Source organism: Hoplias malabaricus, chromosome X1 (genome assembly GCF_029633855.1).
Source record: "Hoplias malabaricus isolate fHopMal1 chromosome X1, fHopMal1.hap1, whole genome shotgun sequence".
Lineage (NCBI taxonomy): Eukaryota > Metazoa > Chordata > Actinopteri > Characiformes > Erythrinidae > Hoplias > Hoplias malabaricus.
The window spans coordinates 3,873,751-3,897,844 of NC_089818.1; the positions used below are offsets into that span (position 1 = coordinate 3,873,751).

General features: G+C 41.5%; 1 protein-coding gene across 1 annotated transcript; it reads left to right on the top strand.

Moving 5' to 3' along the window:
* Positions 1–14,678: 14,678 nt before the first annotated feature.
* On the top strand, positions 14,679–22,984 carry LOC136675526 (carbonic anhydrase-like). Its single transcript, XM_066652095.1, has 7 exons — positions 14,679–15,159; positions 15,865–16,062; positions 18,025–18,143; positions 19,456–19,548; positions 19,882–19,944; positions 20,350–20,505; positions 22,023–22,984. Exons 1-7 carry the CDS (start codon positions 15,126–15,128, stop codon positions 22,140–22,142), a joined length of 783 nt encoding a protein of 260 aa, XP_066508192.1. The 5' UTR covers positions 14,679–15,125; the 3' UTR covers positions 22,143–22,984.
* Positions 22,985–24,094: the final 1,110 nt, after the last annotated feature.

Here is a 24,094-nt window from a genome sequence, read left to right on the forward strand (position 1 = left end):
CCTGCGTGAACTCTTGGCTCCGTCTTCTGCCAGCCCACCTCTCACATCCCTCCACATTTGCATGACTAAATACTTTTATGTTTTTTTTTTTTTTTTTTTAATTTTGTCTCCTTCAGTGAACTTCAAAGTGGCTTTAGTAGAAAATGAGTGGGACTTGTGGAGTGCAACAGTGAAGACCTACCGCAGTCAGTATTCCACTGGTTTACATCCATGGCATTTATCCAGAGCACTCTTAACCTGATTTTAGGCCTGATTTTCAGAGAGGGCCAAGTCTGTTCTAGTTGGCTCTAGTCTGCAGACTTTGGCACAGACTGAGATGTCAGTTCTAGGGAAAGTCAGGTAGTGAGCAAGGGGCCCTCTTCTGCTTTCCCAGGATCACGTTTCAGACGAGTCGCAGCAAATAAAACATTTTGAGACTCTTTGCATGTAACCAAGTAGTGGAAACTCTTCACCAAATCAAGTCTGAAAGGGTCCTTTCAACAGCCATAGAAAAACAAACGTACATTTCATATTCAAATTACCATAGTTTTAACAATATAATGCTGTAAAAAAAAAAAAAAAAAACATGGTGACAAATGTGAGAATAGAGGTGGAGACATAGCCATACTACATACAAGTGCCTTTTACACAGGCCTTAAAAGGGTTTAGTGCAGAAAGGAGCAAGGGAATAGGCAACATTTGGGCTTGGAGAAAGAAAAGTGGGAGCCGCTGGGCATGCTGGGAGCTCCCCCATGAGTCCCAGCTCCTCCCAGTCCACTGTACTGCCCATAACGGGTGGTGTATTTAAAATTTACAGAACAGAAATTTTACATTTGCCTGGTATATGAATATTACAGGATATTTTCATAAAGTTCTATAAAGAGGGCATGTATTTAACATTGGATTTGTTTGTGTCATTTTGTAGTTTGTACATTGTTTTTTGTGTTTTTTAAAGAGATGTAAAAAACAGTGGTTTCATATTTATGTCATTTCACTGTTACAGAAACCGTATTCAAAGTTTTTAGCATTTACAGTCTTTTACCGTAATTGGTTTGCAGTTTTTCACCATATAATCTATCAACATTATTCACAGTGGTGCTCTACAGTGGAGGAAACCAAGGATAACTACAAGACATTGCACAGCGCTAGATTCACACGTCCCATGTAACAGAAACAACACATCGGGCCATGTAAGCTGTTACAGCTTTTTATCCAGATATATTCTTATTTTCCGTTCCACCTTAAATGTGCAGTGCACTAATGCCTAACTACTTTGGAGCCGCTTAAGACAGAAAGTAGCCTCTGGTGTGTGCTATTCTCCTGATCTCCAGCTCCCTCCATGAACCAAAGACATTTTGATGTTTTTTTTTCCCCCTCCGATCTACACAAATATCAGTGCATGAAATAACCACAAAAACAAACAAAGGATAAACATCCATGTTCTTGTGTCTCTGCTAGGGAACGTGAGTCACGTTTTTTTCAGGGGTTTGGGATTGTGTAGCGTATCATCTCCAGTCGTGTAGAGTGAGTGATATTTTTCTAATGTCCATAAAAAATGGCAAAAATATTTGTAGCAGTCGTAGTGCAAGATACGCAGTCTGTTTTTAATCTGACTGAACGTGAAAAACCATGTAGTGTATCCAAGTATTTAAAGTCTGTATCGTATTAAACATACGCAAACGTAGTGTTAGGCGTATTGCCAAAGGACTTTAATTGCAGTGTATGTTTACCCAAGCAATGTATCACAGTTTTACACCACCATTGTTGTGGATGTGTTGCCGTCATCTGCCACCTCACCTGACCCCCCCCCATATTTGCGTGACTAAATACTTTTTAATGAAGTTTCTTTTCTCTCATGGTAAACTTCAAAGTGGCTTTAACAGAAAAGGAGTGCTACAGCGAAGCCACTGTCACTGGACGCCACTTGCCCCGAGGCATATTATTTAAAACTGATTACTGTCTTTAATTCAGCTTTACGGAACATTTCGTAATAAGATTATTTCATCCTTATTTCCAAATAAAGCCCACTCATCCGGTGCGCCTCACTTTTCTTTTCTCAGGCCTGACAGCCCACACCTGCTGAAGACAGTATATATACACACACAAACACAACACTATAATCAGTATAGTACCAAGTATACCACATCTGACTGGACACTATAACAGCTTCTCGTTTCCTCTCGAAGTTCCGTCCGTACAAACAAGCAGTTTCTTCTCACATGCTCGTAGGATTCAATAAAACAGAATCGATATCGCCCCCCATGTTTCCTTTGGTGTATTACAATCTGTCAGAACGCATATTATCTTGCAATACTGTTCAGACTCATTGGGCACAAGGCATGAACACACCCTGGAGAGAGTAGCTGTCCCTCTCAGGGCATCACCCACTCATCCAGTCACTAATCACATTAGAGAGCATTACAGAGCACTAGATGTAATTGACTTCTAACTCACTCCTGCACTCACTCACACACATTTAGGAAAGGCTCCACAAGGGAGCGCTGTTCAGCACTTTACATTATAGAAACAATGGGTCTGTCCCTAAACCTAGTGAGCTGCCCAAGTAGGCACGGACTATGTAGACAACAGCATTCTAGCTGTCATCTGACCTCATGAGGCAGATTATTGAGACGCTGTAGTTAGGGAGCATTTGCGTAACAGTTTGTTCCCGTCCGAGCTCAGCGGCGCCTCAGTGTGTCAGCGAGATGAATTCTAGTCTTCCCGTTTTACAGCAATTTTAAATATATTTGCTTTAGAGAAGAGTGAAATAGATGGGATTTTGGTAGCTTTGCATCATGGGACTGTCTTCGCAACTGCGGAAAGGTTTGAGGCTGCCTTAAAATTTGGCTAGATTAAGGTATCTCTGTAGGCAGCATATTTAAGGTGTCTAAGAATTGGGGGCACCCACACTATGAAGTAAAATGCCGCCTAAGCAGGCAGCTCACTAAGTATTGGGACAGACCCAATCTGTCTTATGCTGAAAAGATGTACATGTTAGATTTACTCTATTGTGTAGTGCAGCTTGTCTGGTACAACAGCCTGGTGCAGACTGTTATGTAGGAGCTACCCACTTCTCCATGCCCCTCTTTTTACTATCAGCTCATGAATTTCCTGCCAATTTCCATGACTCATGTTTAAATCATACGATTCCTGACTCGCGCTGCCTTAATTTCAGCATCAAAAAAAAAAATCTATTGGGGCAGAGAAGAAACTAGAAAGCACCCTGGAGAGGTCTGTCCTCCCTTTTTCTCTTTTCTCTCCTCTCACTTCTCCACCTCCTCTCTTTCTACTCTTCCTTTCTCTTCCTCTCCATCAGCTTATCTTTCAAGCTCTCTCCTTCCCCCTCTCTCTCCCTCCCTTCTCTCCTCCTATCACATCTCTCTCTCTCTCTGAGGATGTTTCAAGGATGTTTCCGCTAAAGCTAGCCTTTATCACATTTACCACTCAGTCATTTGACCCAATGAGTGTTTTCCTCTGTCACATTTCAAGACGCATTACAGACTTTGGGTAAGGGCCTTTTTTCACAGATGATTTCAAAGTGAATGAAGTGCACTAAAGTCAATATATCAAGCGCTTTAATGTTTTAAAGGAAGGAACACTCACAAAGCTCCTCTCTTGGCTGATTCAGATTTCAAACCAAATCCTGAGAAAGATCAGCCCTCAAAACTGAGCTGCACCCTCGCCTCAGATCTGAAAAAACCCACAGGTGTTCCTGTCCATCCTCCCACTGTGAGGAAACAATACTCCACACTGTGGGTCTGAAAGGATGTGGTGCTCTCGAGGAAAAAATCCTTACCGAGAAAAAGGAAAAACAGAAACAAATGGAAGAACTGTGCTCTCAAGGGAACTTGGATTGTAAAATCCGAACAAGCAACCAACTTCTAAGACTGAACCTGAGGGAGAATTAATGTCCTTACGGAACTGAACAGTATGTGCCTGTGTCTGAAACGTCACTAATGCTCCCTACAGAGGCAGCATTCTGAGGGAGGAATGCAAGATGGCAAAACTTTGCATTAAAAAAACACTGCCTGTTGTAGTCCGTCCTCCAGAGATTTTATGTTTTAGATTTAATGTATTAAAGAAACAATATGTAATATTTTTACCTTAGAATTACAGCTTCAGAATCATTGTGATGCTCCACTTACAGGTAATGAGGAGAATAGGGCCTTTGTCCTTGATACTCTGGGCTCAGCACTGCAGAAATAGCACTATGTAACTTTCGGAGTTGGGTAAGAAATATAAACTTTACTGTTGTGATTAAACTTCTTAATCAATACTCACCAGCAATATAAATATAATTATATTGTTTTGATCTTACACTGATTTCTTTTATTTTACATTTAAAAATCCATTATTAAAAGCTTCAGTTTTAGAAGAGACAAACTGTGAGAATAAATATTATTATTATTATTATTATTATTATTATTATTATTATTTTCATCATTTTTTAACAACTGACAGCCCTAATCTTCATACAATTTAGAGACCGACTCATTGCTCTGTTATTTTCAAAAATTTGTAATCCAGCCACAGTTTGCGTTCCTGTATCCCGGCAACGTTACGTAGTACTCCTTTCAAAGCATGTTTCAAATGCGATTCCTTTAAAAACTGCCTTCCTGCCAAAAAGCTGCCTTCTAACGCACTCACTCATGAGACTTCTCGGGCAGCAAGGCACTGAGGTTGCCTCTGCTTTGGACACACTCAATAAAATAAGATGCATCACAGAGAAAAAGCAATAACGGCGATTCGAGTTCAATCAATATGAACTGAGAAGGAAGGAGGGGTCACTTCATAACACTGTGCAGACCCCAGAGAGGACTGGTCTTGAAGAGCTTATGATGAGGACACTTCCTGCCCACTTTCGCCAAAGTCATGTCCCTCACTGAATTCACTGTAAAGTCCAGCATTTCTTAGTAGTGCAACTTTAATCAGGTTAATTCATTTACTTAAGACTTAAAGTGATTAAACCAGGCTCAGAAACAGTACAACAGTCCATGCTAAGGAGCACTGTCCTTGTCCAAATGCATGTAAAGACCCCTGACATATGGGATGCTCTGGAGCAGCTGCACATGAGCCCGCATTTACCATGCCCAATGCCAAGAGACAGTTAGAGGGGTATAAGGCCCCTCAGCCTTATGCAATTGTGTTTTCTGGAGAAACAAAGCAAAATCAATGCATCTATAGAAAGTGTTGGAGTGCTGATTCTAATCATCCAGCATCAGTACCTGACGTCACTAGGGGTCTCCTGACAGAACGGCGTCAAATCCTCAAAGAAATGATCCAAAAGCCAATGTTGACTCTTCCCAGACGAGTAGAAGCTGTTACTGCAGCACAGAGGAATAACGCTGGGAAGAGTCGGTGTCCAGAAACGTTAGAATTAATCGTGAATTAAATCGTTAGACACTAACAAAATACTAGCAAAGCTATTCCAAAGAGGTTCAATGGACAGCATTCAGCACTGTTGCCCAGTGACTCAGTACTCAACGTTTGTAGCGTTTAATAAACGTTAAAAGCAGCATTCCAAGCACCAGGTCAAAGCAGAGTAAAGCGCAGTGAGGAGTCACAAACTGTCAACATTTACGTTACAACATCAACCGCTTCAGACCTCGTTTGTCAAACATTTATCGATAGCCTTTTTTCAGTGCGATGACAAACACAACCGCACAAACCAAACAGCTTTGTGTGACCTCGGAAATTAAGCCCAGTTTAGCCGAGACCTCGGTCTTTCGGTTCCACTGAGAAAGAACTACAATAAAGAGCGGGAAAACACCAGTAAACACCCACCTCGCGCGCTCCGTTAATCACAGTTCATAATCCCCAGAACGACGCGCTGAGAGGAAAGACGGCTCGCTGAGTGAATGAAGGCGCTCGGACGGTTAGTGTAAACGCCGTGTTTCCTCTTTCTCTCTCTCCCTCTCTCTCTCTCTGTCTCTCTCTCTCTCACTCACACATTCTCAAACACACTCTTTCACTCTCTCTCTCTCTCACACACACACACACACACACCTGCCTGTGTGCGTCTCTGCTGCTGCGGATGCTGAGCTCCACGCGCTGCTGGAAAACCCGGAGAGGATAGATAGATAGACACACACACACACACACACACACACACACACGGGAACGGACTCCAGCGCGAGAATAATGAAACGGCAAAGGCTCTGACGTCATCACCGGTTCGCAAGCCGATTTCTTACGAAAACAGCCGAGGCTTCAAAAACTCAGGTTCAATCTCATTATTAAATTGCAATAGTACTTCTACTACTCATACTACTACTAATATGTATTATTATTATTATTATTGTTATTATTATTATTATTATAACATGCCATTAAATTTAATATATAGTTTCATCTCAAAATCAACGGAGATGGAGTATAGGGGAACTTTTTTTTACACATATTTCCTCATGGAGTTATACAGGTGTATATTGGTGAGGTCAGCTACTGATGTTGGATGATTAGTTCTGGATCATAAACACCACTCCAGCTGATCCCATAAGCAATAAATGGAGCTCCATCACTCATTTCGATCCACGCAATACCACAGCTCCACATCCCAAAGCTGTGAGACTTTATAACTCTCTAGTCTACACTTAGCTGTGAACATGCTGCTGTAGAGCCCCTTATTTCACTTCATGCTTTTTCTTGGAGATTATAAACCCAGTAAACATTTAGCCGTTGATTCAACGTTGAAATAACGTAATGACTGCCGTCTAATCAACGTTCTCTTAAGGTTGAAAATGAAAGTTGAAAAGACGTCCAAACACAGACATTGAAAAGACGACTATTAGACGTATTTTGGACGTCCATTGACGTTATTAATTGATCCCGAAATGAATTACTTGTATAAAACGCGTTTTGGACGTCCACTGACGTTATCGATTGGTCACCACTTAACTAACTTATTACGATGGATTTTGGACATCCATTGACGTTTAAAATATGTCCTTGACGGACAGACTACTTTTAGACCTATTTTGAACGTCCCGGGACGGTCCTTGTTTACTGGGGAAGCTGTGTTTGTTTCATCGAACAACAGTTTTCACCGTGAGTACATCTTAATACAGCAGTACACTTGGACATGCAGTGTCCCTTCACACACTGTAGAAACATGGGTGGAAATTATTGGTCTAATTCCTTAGTAATCATTCAATTAAAGAAGGCCATAATGCAGATGAAACTAATCCATCTCCAATAGCAGCAAAAGAGTCCTTTAAGGTTCTGAAGGCATATGGAATTATGTTTCATTCATGAAAACCCCTCTCAGAAGGACAAGAGTTGGCCTAGAGGCTATAATTTCACACAAATAAGAAAAAAAATAAAAAGAAATCCACACTGTTGATGAAATGTCACCACTGTGGATAATCTCATTCACACATAAAGGAGCCTCAGTGAGCCGGCTTGTGGAATCCAGGTCGGGTTTTCCGGCAAACTACAGTTCCATAAGTGGTCCCTTAGTTTAAGAGGAAAAAAAAAGAAGCAAAGTGAGGAACTGAACTTTTTCAGCTATTGAAGGACCATCTTGCCCATTGACTTCTGTTCAGTTTCTCTTTTATTGTCACATCCCATTAACACACGTGTGAAAGATGAGTGAAAATCCTTGGTGCATAGTCCCTCTATATATATATATATTTGGTAGTATATCTGTTGTAAATTTGTAAATGGCCATGTATCCCATCAGTTTTTACTGGAGTGGATCAGACACAGCAGTGCTGCTGGAGTTTTTAAACACCTCAATATCACTCCTGGACTGAGAATAGTCCACCAACCAAAAACATACAGTCAGCAGCATCCACTGATCACTGATGAAGCAACGATAAACAATTACATTTGTTACATTACATTGCATTACAATTACAATACATTACATTGTAAGCAACATGCCTCATGCTGTGGTCAGCCCTCCCAATAACCATAGAGAAAGAACTGAAGGCTCTGCAGCTCGAAGACAATAGACCCTTAATGTGAGACCATATGAGAAGTCCGCCATGTTGAAATCACCCAAAAAGTGGCAGGACTGTACGGTACAAACCCAACTCTGATTAGACTCTGACATCATGGATTAAAACTGTGGTAGAATCCTTTGGGAATGCAACGATGGTCCTATACAATAAAGAACTGTGAAAGGGGGCTAACAAGTTAAGCAGAGCAACAGGTGGACTACAGTGTGTAATTGTAGAAGGACACAGTGGCCCTGTACGGTCAGAGGAGCTGAGAGAATGGACAGTAAGTGTAGAAGGAGGTGTGTAACGTTCCCGTTACCACTGACACGGTACAAAGTGAGATCCTTTTCACTTCAAAGGCTCCATCACTTTAATCCATACTGAAGACAGGTAGTCGGACAGCAGCGGAGTTCAACCGTATCCCTGTGTTTTTCGGCCCTCTTCCCTGTGGGTGAGCCCTCAGAGGCCGAGAGCTGCAGCTGCTTCCCTTCTGATCGTGATGGGAGCAGACAGCTCGGCTGGAACTTTCCGCAAACACTCGCTCACACACATATGCATCTGCTTATCTGGTGTCACTGCGGCCACAGGAAACGACAACATGGTTCCTACATGCATCATCTGCCAGCGGAGATGCTCTTTTACTGTAAATGTAGTGTATGAACTGTATATGAAGTGTTGGCTCTAACATCGGGAGACTGAGATGGTCTTATGACACTGAAAGTCCCTAAAACAAATACAATATTTGGTTTGTCTTTGTTTCATTGAGGTGCAGCCAAACACTGGAGTTCGCTGCGAAAATGATTAAGATCAGACACATTTATTGTTAAGTTGGATTTTTAACATTTGATTGGATTCAGAGGTAGCACATAGTGCGGAAATATATTGTCCTGGATATTGTCGCTCACTAGCGCCCACTATGTGCACTTACTGCAGCCTCTGGTGAGAGTCACAATTATAAGAACATCTTTCTCCAATAAAAATCATGTGTCTCTAAAAGTAGGAAAGAAGCTTCTTAACATCCAAAGGAAGTTAATGTAAAATAAATCAATAAATAAATAAAAATTGGAGCATTTCTGAGTGCAGTGCAGTGAACTAAATATAATGAAAAAATGAGACATGTTTTTATTGGACAGTGACTATAAGAGAATTAGGTCTTTATTAAAACCAAATGCAACTCATATGCTGTAGTACAAAATAAGTGTTTCTGATAAAATGACCAGGGGAAACAATTCAGAATTCAACCAGGTAGCAGCAGGTAGTGTCACAGTCACACAGCTCCAGGGTCCTCAAGGTTGTGGGTTCGATTCCCGCTCCGGGTGACTGTCTGTGAGGAGTGTGGTGTGTTCTCCCTGTGTCTGCGTGGGTTTCCTCCGGGTGACTGTCTGTGAGGAGTGTGGTGTGTTCTCTCTGTGTCTGTGTGGGTTTCCTCCGGGTGACTGTCTGTGAGGAGTGTGGTGTGTTCTCCCTGTGTCTGCGTGGGTTTCCTCCGGGTGACTGTCTGTGAGGAGTTGGTGTGTTCTCCCTGTATCCATGTGGGTTTCCTCCGGGTGACTGTCTGTAAGGAGTTGGTGTGTTCCCTCTGTGTCTGCGTGGGTTTCCTCTGGGTGACTGTCTGTGAGGAGTTGGTGTGGTCTCCCTGTGTCTGCGTGGGTTTCCTCCGGGTGACTGTCTGTGAGGAGTGTGGTGTGTTCTCTCTGTGTCTGCGTGGGTTTCCTCCGGGTGACTGTCTGTGAGGAGTTGGTGTGTTCTCCCTGTGTCTGTGTGGGTTTCCTCCGGGTGACTGTCTGTGAGGAGTTAGTGTGTTCTCCCTGTGTCTGCGTGGGTTTCCTCCGGGTGACTGTCTGTGAGGAGTTGGTGTGTTCTCCCTGTGTCTGCATGGGTTTCCTCTGGGTGACTGTCTGTGAGGAGTGTGGTGTGTTCTCCCTGTATCTGCGTGGGTTTCCTCCGGGTGACTGTCTGTGAGGAGACCGCGACCCTGAACTGGATAAGCGCTTACAGATAATGAATGAATTAATGGATATATAGAAAGGTAAGGCTCTCTCAGGCACAACGCTGAAACTTCTGTCTGTCCAGCAGCACTGCTGTATCTGATCCACACATTATTCATTTATTATTTTTTTTCCTTGGTGATGTGTTAAGGTCCACAGACAAAACCCAGAGCATAACTCAGATAGACACTACGCATTCCAATGCCAGCAGTGTGCTTCAAAGTATCCAATTAAGCCCCATTGTTCTGTGCTAAAGAGTCCCACAGATCTGCATGGAGATGATTATGGGCCCAGGAGGTTTAAAAGAGCCACAGAGAATCTCGACTGAGCTGCATCTAGGGGCGGAATGACCCCTCGGCTCACACACTACGCAAACCTCTCGAATCCAAATCCAATCACAGCAGTGAATAAGACCCTAATGAAACCTTCCATCTCCTCGGGCCTCTGCTATTACTGCCTTTAGCCAGGCTCAAGGAGGGGGGCTCATCTGAAACATCAGGACCTGGAAGAAACTCGTTTACTCCTTTTCACCGGCCCTGATTTATAGTGGCCTTTGGTCTGATTGGCTTTGATTACGAACCCAAACTCACCCACGAGTTGCTCCACTGGCCTGGAACTGGCTTTTCCATTCTTTGAGCTAGGTACGTGTTTCATTTATTATTTTTTTTTCCCCAGCGAATCAGGCGACAGGAAAGGACAGATTAGGAGAGGTTTACAGCTGTCACTGAAGCTGTTTTCAAGCAGCAGCAATAAGGATCAGATTGTTGCAATAAGAAGCTGGACTAGCATGGCAAATTATGGCCTTGGGGAGCAGTAATGTCCATCCATCCATCCATTCATTTCTTAGTCGATTCTGCCTGAGACCTCCTGTAGATGAGGTTACATTTCTGCAGGTGTTTCTCTTTAACATCACAGACACTGGAGCATGTTTTTAAAAGCAGATGCTGAATGCAAAACTCAGTCAAATTCAAACCCTGCATTGTAACAGTGAATGCCTGAGATGGCTTTGAAACAGTTGGACTCAAGGCTGAGGGCTTTACTTCTCCTTCAATAGAACACCAGTTAAAATTGAGAATTTTTGCTCCTGGGCTCCCCCTACAGTTTTAGAATGCAATTTACTTGTACAGCACTGTCCTGAAATCAAAGGGGTGTGGCAGGGGGTGGCCTCCTCAAGAAGTTAAACAATGTAGTTTCAGCAGTGAATCATCACAGTGATTTTAAAGTTGTAATCTTAAGGTAAAATAAATTGTAGAAATATATGCACAGACATGAATAAATAAATAAATAAATATTGTATCAATAAAAACATAGACAAGTGACATAATCATTCATTCATTCATTCATTATCTGTAAACACTTATCCAGTTCAGGGTCACGGTGGGTCCGGAATCATTGGGCGCAAGTCGGGAATACACCCTGGGGGGGGCGCCAGTCCTTCACAGGGCAACACACACACTCACACATTCACTCACACACTCACACCTACGGACACTTTTTCTGTCGCCAATCCACCTAACAACATGTGTTTTTGGACTGTGGGAGGAAACCGGAGCACCCGGAGGAAACCCACACGAACACAGGGAGAACACACCAACTCCTCACAGACAGTCACCCGGAGGAAACCCACACAGACACAGGAAGAACACACCACACTCCTCACAGAAAATCACCCGGAGGAAACCCACGCAGACACAGGGAGAACACACCACACTCCTCACAGACAGTCACCCGGAGGAAACCCACGCAGACACAGGAAGAACACACCACACTCCTCATAGACATTCACCCGGAGGAAACCCACGCAGACACAGAGAGAACACACCACACTCCTCACAGACAGTCACCCGGAGGAAACCCATGCAGACACAGGAAGAACACACCACACTCCTCACAGACAGTCACCCGGAGGAAACCCACGCAGACACAGAGAGAACACACCACACTCCTCACAGACAGTCACCCGGAGGAAACCCACGCAGACACAGGAAGAACACACCACACTCCTCATAGACATTCACCCGGAGGAAACCCATGCAGACACAGGAAGAACACACCACACTCCTCACAGACAGTCACCCGGAGGAAACCCACGCAGACACAGGAAGAACACACCACACTCCTCATAGACAGTCACCCGGAGGAAACCCACGCAGACACAGGAAGAACACACCACACTCCTCATAGACAGTCACCCGGAGGAAACCCACGCAGACACAGGGAGAACCCACCACACTCCTCACAGACAGTCACCCGGAGGAAACCCACGCAGACACAGGGAGAACACACCACACTCCTCACAGACAGTCACCCGGAGGAAACCCACGCAGACACAGAGAGAACACACCACACTCCTCACAGACAGTCACCCGGAGGAAACCCACGCAGACACAGGAAGAACACACCACACTCCTCATAGACATTCACCCGGAGGAAACCCACGCAGACACAGAGAGAACACACCACACTCCTCACAGACAGTCACCCGGAGGAAACCCATGCAGACACAGGAAGAACACACCACACTCCTCACAGACAGTCACCCGGAGGAAACCCACGCAGACACAGGAAGAACACACCACACTCCTCATAGACAGTCACCCGGAGGAAACCCACGCAGACACAGGAAGAACACACCACACTCCTCATAGACAGTCACCCGGAGGAAACCCACGCAGACACAGGGAGAACCCACCACACTCCTCACAGACAGTCACCCGGAGGAAACCCACGCAGACACAGGGAGAACACACCACACTCCTCACAGACAGTCACCCGGAGGAAACCCACGCAGACACAGAGAGAACACACCACACTCCTCACAGACAGTCACCCACAGCAGGACTCGAACCCACAACCTCCAGGACCCTGGAGCTGTGTGACTGCGACACCTACCTGTGACAAAATCAATAATTAACTAAACATGTATTGGCCTGTATCACACTGTGTTGTATTGTGCTTTTTAACCATTAATTCATCTATTGATTGATTGATTGATTCATTCATTCATCTATTAACCTTCTGTAACCACTTCATCTTTATCAGGGTCATGGTTTGTCCGGAGCCAACCTGAAATCATTGGGCACACGGCATGAACACACACTGGACTCAAATTTGAAAAGACTTGCTCTTTAATATGGAGTTATTAGACTCTCGGCATATTTGTGAGAAATGTGACAGTTGTAGGACGCCTTTTCGAGACAGTTCAGGCGATTAACACCACTTCCAGGAAACTGTCTTACATCCTTCACTCAGGGCTTTTGTCTGAGACAGTCATTTCCTTGTCTTTGGAACAAAATCAGCCTTCATTCTCTCAGCGGTGATTAGAGCAGGTGTATAAAGCTCTTCTTATAGTAGTTTGGCACTGCCACCTAGTGGCTCAAACAGTGACGTGCACCCTATACGATCCAAAGTTGGTCTGAAGTGAGGGTTTCGCGTTCAGCCACGAGAGCATCAGTGAGCACGGTTCTCATTCCCCCTTTCTACCCTCTGAAAAATAAATAATAAATCTCTCATTATTATGCCTTATTAAATTGTTTAATTAATTTATTTTGAGGGTATGTCACCGCCCGGCCTCCATTTACATCTTCGTCCTATGAAAATAACGTAAGTATAACAAGATATGCACTTACACAGATGTACAAAGTTTAAAAAGCTAACTTTATGTGTCCTCCCTGTGTCTCCATGGGTTTCCTCTGGATGATTAAATGTCTACTACCCCTTTAAGATCCTTCAAAATCAATAGAGACTGAGTGTTTTTCATATTTCAGCCACAAGATGGCGGAAAATTACCGTACAACACGTGCGACATGAAAAGCAAAGTGCCTTAAATGTGGGTCGAGATACCAGCAAAGGCATCACATTTAAATCACAGTAAAGACCAAACCCACACACCTCAGACCCAGCTCATGCTACGTCACCCCCCCCCCCCCCCCTTATATACAGCCATGCAGGTGCAGGGCTAATGAACGTCATGGAAACACGATTTTGACACTCAGAGCTACAACTACTTTGCACCCATTTTCCGGTAAACCACGCCTCCTGCTAAGGATTGGCCAGTAGTATAAACTATTATCCAATCCCAGCACAAGAAGCCATATCAGGGTCCTGTCAGAGTGCAAAAGGGATGATTAAATTAGGCAATCCTAGCGCTGGAGGGCGGGGCTTGTATATGGACAGTGTAAACATGGGATTAGTATAATCTCATTCTTTACTAGTCTTTTTTTTTGCTTATAATCCATCAGTTAATACCAGCACAGGTGGAGAGACAGTCTAGAGCCTACTGACCAATCCCAGAGCAGAGCCTGGGCCCTATTAACCAATCCCTGTACATGGCTATACACTACTAAGCAATACTAAAGTAGCTCGCTGGACCACTGTGTCCAAGGATGGGACCAGTCTATTAACCAATCCCAGATTGTCTGGAACCTGTGCGTGTGAAGCGCTGCCTACTGGATGGATGGATGGACACAACCAGCCAATCCCGGAGCAGGAAGTACAATAATAGTAGCCAATACCAGCGCAGAAGGGGTGTGACCATCTCCAGCGCAGGTAGCTGGACCCTTTTAGCCAATCCCAGCGCAGTAGCTGTAATTTCAACCAATCACAGCGCAGGAGGGCGGGATCTACCTGAAAACGAGTGGGAACAGAAATTTCTGCACCCCCTCCACCAGTCTCACTGTCCCTATAGGCGCGCTGGCACGAGCCCAGAGGATTCCTTGTCATTGAAAATATGCACATTCGGATTACAGCGCGTGCACGTTGCGAGGCTGCCTGAGGAAGGCTTTAACGGTAATGACGAGCTCTTATATTGCATTTCCAAATTCTGCATTTTGACCGAGGAGAACGGGCCATGCGCTGGCGCGTGAAGGTTTCAGGGACAAGTGCGACGGAAGGGGCACGAGCAAAGTCGAGACACGCGTCTTTTAAAGGTGCTGACCACTAGCCACGTGCCCAGTAGGGTAATTTCTGCAGTGTTATTTAAGTAGAGCATTTCCGTGCTCGATGGGATGGTGACAGAAACCGCCCCGCGCGCGAGGGGGCAGTGCACTGATGCCCAACCTGAGCTCAGCTCGCGTTGCCAAACCCACTGATGAGAGATAACACGCGCCTATTTAAAGGCTGACACTTGTCCGGAGACTGTGGACTGGTCTGAAGCATCCAGGCTGCGGCGAAGCCTCTGAGAAAGGAGTACACCACAAACCTCAGCACAACAACCATGGCTCACGCTTGGGGATATGGAGAGCATGATGGTAAGACCCGTCTTTCTGGACCATACGAGATTAAGATCAGATTATTCCTGAAGGACAAACCCACCTACTCTCTCAAATTTCTGCAGAATTAAAGGGTTGAAATGTGAGCAGAGTCACAGGGTTCATATACAGTGCACTGGTGCAGAGATACTCACCTGTTCAGGTTGCGTTAAGTTTGTCGATGATAGGAACCAGGGTTCAGAAAAAGTTTAATACTTCTGAAAGTTTTTGAAACTTTTTTCCCCCTTTTAAATAGCAATGGTTAATATTTTAAAAATTAAAAGCGTATACCATTTTATATATATTTCACACACACACACACACACACACACACACACACACACACACACACACACACAAACATATTAAAAATATTAACTGACAGGTACAGATTTTTAAAAGGGCTAAATATTTGGTAATGATTATATTTTGTCAGAATTCATAGGAGCATCTGCAGAAAATTGCTGGCTACAACAAAATATAGTTTTATATATAAAGTTTATTGTTCAGCACAGAGTTAAAATGTGACATTTCTTAAAATGTATAATAAAAAAGTAAAAGGAATACATATTTTCAGTAATACTGCATAATACAATAATATTTCATATTTTTAATGACAATACATCATACATTCATGTCAACGAAGACTTGTAGTACTAGTAAAAGATTTTTAAAAATAACGTACGTTTGTTTTCCCCGTGACAGGTCCTGCACATTGGTCAGAGAGTTTCCCCGTTGCCAACGGGCCCAGACAGTCTCCCATCGACATCATCCCTAGCCAAGCTCAGTTCGACCCCACCTTGAAGCAAATCAAGCTGAAGTATGACCCCACCACCGCCAAAAGCATCCTCAACAATGGCCACTCCTTCCAGGTGGACTTCGCTGATGACGACAACAGATCAAGTTAGTGCACAAGTTATTGCTCAGTAACCATACTAATTACTTCAGCGCATACACATTCATTCACAACACAACACTTTCTTCTGAGGAACACCTCCTATGAGTCCTGTACAGCAGACATGAGCTCCTAAACTGACCGGGTGAAAGTACAGAATTAAAGAGTTCACTGTAGAGGAATGTATTCATTTACGTCCACTTGGAAAATCAGTGACATCTCAGGAGGGGTGCACAAACATTTTTTTGCAGATGATACTGTATATTAAACTGTCGTATAAGTATATGGTTAGAGAAGTTGGCTTGGGACTGAAAGGTCTCCGGTTTTATCTTCACAACTGTCACAAAATAGGGGGTGGGGGAAGTAAAGGAACAGCACTGTCTCCTCCCTCAATGTCCAAAGCTGAACTGCCCTTGAGTAAGGTACCTATTGCCCAATAACTGCCTGCTGCTCTGGGTGTGTGTGTGCACTCTGCCCAAATGCAGAGAGAATTTTTTTGTAACGGGTACAATGACAATTAAAGCTTGTTTATCATATTTAATACATTTATATATGTGTTTCTGAGCTATTAAACACTTAAGACCCAAACAGAAGACAGGATTTTCTTGAGAAACGCCATCTATATAGTTGCCAAAAGTCAGAATGATTAATAATAATAATAATAATAATAATAAATAATAAATTTATGTCTGTGACCATGAGAGTCCTACAAACATGTTTGTACTTGTGTTGTGACACTGTGAAGCACTGATATACTGTTTTTAGTCTCTGGGGCTTTTGCTTTGAAAAATGTTCTCAGCTCTGACAGACATACCCTCAGCTAGCTAAACAGAGCTAAACATAACTTAGCGCTTTACCAGTGTGTTTTTATTAAGTGTGTTTTCTGAAATTAAAGCAGAAACAGAGCAAGCGTTTTCTCTTGGCTTCAGAGCACTTTCCTCTCAGCTGTGCTTTGTGTTTACTTCAGTTTTAATGTATTCTTTTATAGCCTGGAGAATGGAGTTAGCTTGTTTGGGGCCAGCCATTGACTTTCAATTAGAGCAATGTGCTGAGAATTTTAACCCTACTTTTAGGGTTAAAGAAGGACATTTGAAGCCTGTTTTAGGTCATGATACTGAAAAAAAAAATGTCCTAATTGTGAAGAAAAGGAAAATATTTTGATGCTAATATTATGCAAATTTGGTCCTATTAGATGTTAGCCATCTTAGCATGAAAGCTGAAAGACTTTTGTAAAGGGAGCGTACAGATCACTGAAGGGAAAAACATCTATTATTAGGGGAACAAAGTACAAGTGCCTACAATTTCCATTATTTTCTTTTAATCTTAAGCAATTGTTTTTGTTTTGTCCACTGTTTCAAGATACTTTTTCATACTATTTTTTTAAAATGTGTTTTTGTGGAAGTTGTGCATGCTAATATGTAAATATCTATTCTAAGAGAAAATACTTATTTTATTATGCATTAGCCTTTGATATCAAGGGCTTTTATAATCTAGTTATTATATAAATAGTTATATTTTTTCTTATAAAGGAATTTAACAACAATGGCTGGAAACAAATGGAAGCAGCTGGAAGCCATAATTATAAAAATTAGCATTGGAAATGATATCATGCTAAATAGTATTTGTTGGTTATTATTAAATTTGATCATAATAAATGGTTCCCACAATAAAATACATTCAGCTTCTATAACCTGCCACATCAGAAATATTACTTTAAAACTACTCAGTCAAATATGACATAGCACAAACATTTATTTATTTATATATTTATTTATTTATATGTGGACCTCTGCAGTATTATGAATCTTTCACAAGGATGCGTATTACTGTATGGTGTTACTTCCCAAGCTTAGAATCAAAAATCCAGAGATGTGGAAAACAGTGGTGTTATCCACTAACCTAACCAACCTCTTGTATCTGGAAACATACAAATTCTTTGTATTTTAAGGTGGAATTTGTGTATTTTACAGCTCTCCTTGGCGGTCCAGTGACTGGAACCTACCGACTGAAGCAGTTTCACTTCCACTGGGGTGCTGCCGATGAGCGTGGCTCTGAACACACTGTTGGGGGCACCAAGTTCCCCTGTGAGGTAACGCTTCAAGACACAGCTTCCATAATTAGTTCTCATGAACCAAGTTGTACACATTCATGTGATGACCAAGTTCACAAAGGATCTTTCTCACTCTAAAATTAAGGGGTTAGTTAACAAACATTGTGCTAACATTCAGACAAGAAAACAAACCAAGGACCAACATAAGGGAGAGCTGGGAGAAAGACAGATGCAAGTGACCACAAAAGACGCAATAAAAAGAGAGATAGAAAAACTCACAGGAAGTAACAGAACTAAATCAGAGACCAAACTATTACTCAAACTAACGTGAAAGGAACACACTGAGAGAGAACCAAGAGAAGGAACAAAGAGAGAAACAAATTGGAAACAGAAGAACGATAAATCAGAAGAGACCAACACCTAGTAAAAATAAATAAATAAATAAACAAATAAATGAATAAATTACCGGACCATGACAAAAAAACAGGAAGGAGCTTTTGAACATGAACAAACAAGAAACACCTGGAACAGGCACATGAGGAAGGGGCGTGGCAAGAACAGTCACATGAAGAATGGGGCGTGGCTAAGAGGAACCTGAGGAGAAAGTAACTCAGAAGCACATCGTAGACAGGGACAGGGGAAGAACACAAAAACAAAAGGAGGAAACAAACAAAAGATCCAAAAAACAGAAACAAACCCAAACCAAAACAAGACTGAAACGAGGAGGAGGAGGGGCCAATTGTGACAGAAAGATAATGAGGGCCATTTTAGGAGTCTGTAAGACTTTAAGGCTCTCTGCTGCTTGTGTTAAAGGCACAACTAGTTTAAATAGATACAATACAGTGTTTAACAATTGTTTTTATAATGTCCCAAAGATCTTATGTGGACAGTGGTTTGGACTAAATCCACGATGCCATAGTTTTTGGCAGTCTACGTCACTTAGAATTTAATGGGCATGCTTCCTTAAAAGGATCCAAAACAGACATCAAATAGTTGGTGATGTTTTATTCAAATTTCAAGTGTGGAAACGACACCAACCATAAATAAATCATATACCATAATTATATATTTATAGCCGTGTTTCCTCAATTCATCTGGCTTGGGATTTTATCACTGCTTTGCACATATGAAATATTCTTTTAATTTAATAATTTCGAGTTTTTTTAAACAGCTTCTGACAAATAACGTGTCAGCTTTTTAGAAGGGGGTTTTGTGCAGAAGTCTGAAATATTTTAGCTTGAACACAACAGCTCTTGCTAACCCTTAGGTAACACTGAGCATGGGATACTTCAGGCTCATGAAAGGCATGTCTATTATAGAATATTATATTTACAAGCTCTTTCCTTTTTAGCTGCATCTTGTGCACTGGAACACCAAGTACCCAAACTTTGGAGAAGCCGTCAATAAACCCGATGGTTTGGCTGTGGTTGGAGTTTTCCTGAAGGTCAGTGAATTAGCCTCATTTATTTATTACACGTTATTCAAGGGATTTCAGAGATTCAGGAAATATGTAATATGTACATGTGAAATTATATCATTTTTATTTCTGCTCATCATTTTCTGGCTTTATTTGAACCACATATTTGCTCTTTTTATTGCCTGAAAAATTCAGTTTAAATGGAACAATAGCCATATGTAAAAAAGGACATAAATTATTAATTAAATAGCTTTTTTTAATGGACTTGGGGGTGGGTACATTTTTTTGTGTGTATAATAATAAATACATACAAATTTTATTTTATTTTATTTAATTTATTTATTAATTTTTTTGTTTCAGATTGGTGGTGCCAATCCAAGTCTGCAGAAGGTCCTGGATGCTTTGGATGCCATCCGATCCAAGGTGATTTTTTTTCCCACTTGACTTTTTTTCCTATTAGTTTGATTATAAGTGGTTTGTGCATTGACTCACTCTCTCTCTCTCTCTCTCTCTCTCTCTCTCTTTCTCTCTCTCTCTTTCTGTCTCTCTCTCTTTCTGTCTCTCTCTTTCTCTCTCTCTCTCTCTCTCTCTCTTTCTCTCTCTCTCTCTCTCTCTTTCTCTCTCTCTCTCTCTCTCTCTCTCTCCTCTCTCTCTCTGTCTCTCTCTCTCTCTCTGTCTCTCTCTCTTCTCTCTCTCTCTCTCTCTCTCTCTCTCTCTCTCTCTCTCTCTCTCCCTCTCTTTCTCTCTCTCTCTCCTTCTCTCTCTCTCTCTCTCTCTCTCTCTCTCTCTCTCTCTCTCTCTCTCTCTCTCTCTCTCTCTCTCCCCCAGGGCAAACAAACCACTTTATCTAACTTTGACCCCAAGACCTTGCTGCCTCATAATCATCATTTCTGGACTTATGAGGGCTCTTTGACCACACCCCCTCTTTATGAAAGTGTCACCTGGATTGTTCTGAGGGATGCGATCAGTGTTAGTCCTGCTCAGGTATGACCAAGGATGCACTGCCCATAACACTGTAACATTAAAACTTAGTCTGTGTCTGGGAAAGTGGTCTACGGCAGGTATCTTCCTTTCTCTGCCTCATCCCTGAATTTTGAACAGTTTTTTGGTGGAACCTTAGTCATAGGGAGTGAATAAGAACACCGTATACATGTAATTAGTTAATAAGTAAGTAATTACACAGCGGGTGTAACATCTGTGGCTTTATGTACAGGGTTTACGTCACGATCTCAGAATTGAAAAAAAAAAAAACATACACATACACATACATACACACACACACACACACACACACAGGGAGGGCCCATGTCTTTAGGGCTGCTGTGGAGTGAGATTACTTTATCTAAAGGCTCCTTAAAGCAAACGTTGGCCTAGAAAGCCGTATCATTCACGCTGGCGTGGTCACACCCACCCAGTTTTTAAGAGGAGGGAAGTGTACCTTATTTTGTTTAAGTACAGTTGCCTAGTAACTGATTATGTGGTTCATAGGGAAATTTTAATTAAAATTACATTGAAATACATCAACTTTAAATCGTCTAAACCAAACCTCACATAAACTTTAGGATTCAATGTTTTACATCACTTTTTTCCTTAATGTAGTGTTTTGTTTTGTTTTAATGCCAATTGTCATTTCTAATACTGTGCAATATTTACCATAAAATGACAAAAGAGCCAAGAGAATGTTTGAAAATTGAATTACAAATACATGTTACACAACGTTCACCATTAAACTTATTTGTACACCTAATAATCTGGGGAAATACACGCTAATCAACATTAGCATTCTTCCAATGTGCACATAAGCCAGATTTCATTTTCCATCTTCTGTACCAGGAATGGTTTTAAAATCATATTGTGTTGAATGTGTTTCTGAATCATGCTACCTGAAATATCCACCAGGGCCATTAACTCTTTAGATTGCTTATAAATTCTGGTCTAAAATTAGCACAGGGATCATATTTCAGTGCTTTTCCTGTAGAGGATGTGCATTACTTAGAAAGTGAACCTATCATGCGTTTATCAAAATTCATTCATTAAAAAGCCAAAAGGCAATTGCTTGAGTCACTGGTGATTTAAGTATATTTTGAAAAATGTGCATTTGCTCTTTACTGTCAGTATTGTTCGTGGTAATTGACCAATCGCGTCAGAAGAGACCCTGATTAGGATGAAAAATACTGAAGCTAATCACATTTCTTCACTCTCTAAAGCATACTATTTCTCTCCATTTGACGTCTTTTGAAAGCATCAGCTGCTCTTTACACCGTGTGGAAAATTTGAATTAGAAATGACTCAAATAGACAGTTAAGGTACACTGTTTAAAAACACTGCTGCCCTTTCGTTGTCATTAACCCGACCTGAAATTCTAGTCTTTTGTTACCAGCCACTAAGTACAGGGTTCACTTAGAGCCTCTCTAAACACTCCCTAACTATAGTATACAAATAGAACAAAATGAACTCTCCACCCCTGTTCTCTCTCTCTCTCTCTCTCTGTCTGTCTGCAGATGGCCAAATTTCGCACTTTGTTGTTCAGCGCTGATGGAGAGAGCCCATGCTGCATGGTGGACAACTACAGACCTCCACAACCCCTCAAAGGACGCAAAGTCCGCTCCTCTTTCAAATAAACTGCAGTGCTGTGCCTTAACACATATGCACACACACACACACACACTCCAGATATACATGCACATACCTTTATTCTGTTTGGTGCGCAATTCAAATCCCCCCAAGTGAAAAACATTGAAATACACATTAAAAAAAAAAAAAAAAAAAGATCATTGAATTTAAAAAAAATCATTATATTTTAGTTTTTCTTTTTTTTAGATTTTCCTTTTTTGAAAATATACTTTTTGGTTTTATATTTATATCCATTTTCCCCCTCATAATTAGTATTCTTTTATTTTAAAATTTCCACAGCCCCGCCTTCTTTTATTTTATCAACAACAATGAATCTTATCTACTTTTAATAATTGAACAAAGAGTGGATAATGGAGCACCTTTTACCTACACCCCTCCCCCTAAAAAATATAATATATATATATATATATATATAATATATTTAGAATATTCTTTGTGTGATCTTACAGGATGGTTTTCATACCATTTTATCTATGCAGACCTTCATCTAACACTCCATACACCGTATGATTAGGACACTTGCCATCTTCCTCTGTAGAAATCATGGTTATTAATATGTGTTCAATAAACGGGGAATTGTGTCAGTGCCATTTCCTTACAGAGTTGTCAGCAGTGTGTGACTGACCCAATAAGTGCCAGTTTAAGCCTCATACACTTTAAGGAGCATAGAAATAGTAAAGAGTTGTTATGAAATGTATTATGTCTAAAGGCTTGAGTATAAAACCCTACCTATTCATAACTAAATATGAATAAATGCCATATCTATGAAGCTGTTTTGAATTTGAATTGATGTGCATCACTTAATCTGAATAAAATATTGGACTTTAATGAGCAATAAATGAATATATTTTAAGATTTTAAGAGTCAGTCGTTTTGTTTGTTCGAATAAGCTTGACCTCAGGTTTGTGATGAACACATTACATAATAAAAGTCCCAACTGTGCTTCACCAATTAAAAAACCTAATGTAAGCATGGATAATGTTTCACAATGTAGCATTCTCTGCTAGCTTAGCTTAGCATAGCATTTGTTTTTCCTCATAGGTTAACTATTCGCGAGAAATATGATCAACAGAATTCTGCGATTATAATCAGGGCAGCTGTCTACATCGGCTACAAGTGTGAGCACATAATGTGACATACCGGTTTTAATGGAGGCCCTGTGTCTGTTTTTGAAGCATCACGCCACTCTGCCTTTGGGATATGTGCCCGTTTATGTGAAGTCTCAAGCTGTTTGATTGGTGAATCTGACTTGACACACATTGTGGTGTAGACTTTTTGAAGGCTTGGTGATGCAGTGCAATACTGTATTTGTTTGCACTTAGGACAAGGTGTTAGCTTGTTATCGTCCTCACATTTGCTTTGTGTCTGTTGGCCCCAACATATATATCACACACATTCATTGTTAACAAATGTGAATCAAACCTAAGGATCTTTGTAAAAAACATTAAGATACATAACATACATAACGATTTCTCCAATATTCCTGTAAATTTAGTTCGTCAATTAAACAATAAATAATAATAATAATACATAAATAAAAGTTTTAAACATAAATATACAGGTCTGTTCTTAACTGCTGAAAGATGATCCGCGTTGTTAGCGAAAGCAAGTTAAAGAAAGTAAATATATTAAAATATATAGCTAAGTCATTTATCACAAGATGTTATCTATTAAAAGTAGCTCTGGGTTTCAGAATAAGGGGAAGAAAGAAACAATGGGGTTGTGCGGGTGTTATCTATTGAAACAGGTGTGTGTGGGGGGTCTGTGTGTGGTACTTCCTGTATGAAAGGGGCGAGGCTTAATTGCACGTTCTGATTGGTCTGTGAGACCTGTCAAAACGATTACTGAATATGAGTGAGAGCCTAATATTTTGTCAGTCACTATCCTTTAGCAAAACCTCACCTTGTCCAAGAAGAAGGCAAGTCGTTACCATCCAAAC

What these genes read in the sequence shown, in the direction of transcription:
- LOC136675526 (XM_066652095.1), top strand. Translation starts at nt 15,126, where the DNA reads ATGGCTCACGCTTGGGGATATGGAGAGCATGATG. An exon ending in TGATGACGACAACAGATCAA is followed by an intron (nt 16,063 to 18,024) that starts GTTAGTGCACAA and finishes TGTATTTTACAG; the next exon opens with CTCTCCTTGGCGGTCCAGTG. An exon ending in TGGATGCCATCCGATCCAAG is followed by an intron (nt 19,945 to 20,349) that starts GTGATTTTTTTT and finishes TCTCTCCCCCAG; the next exon opens with GGCAAACAAACCACTTTATC.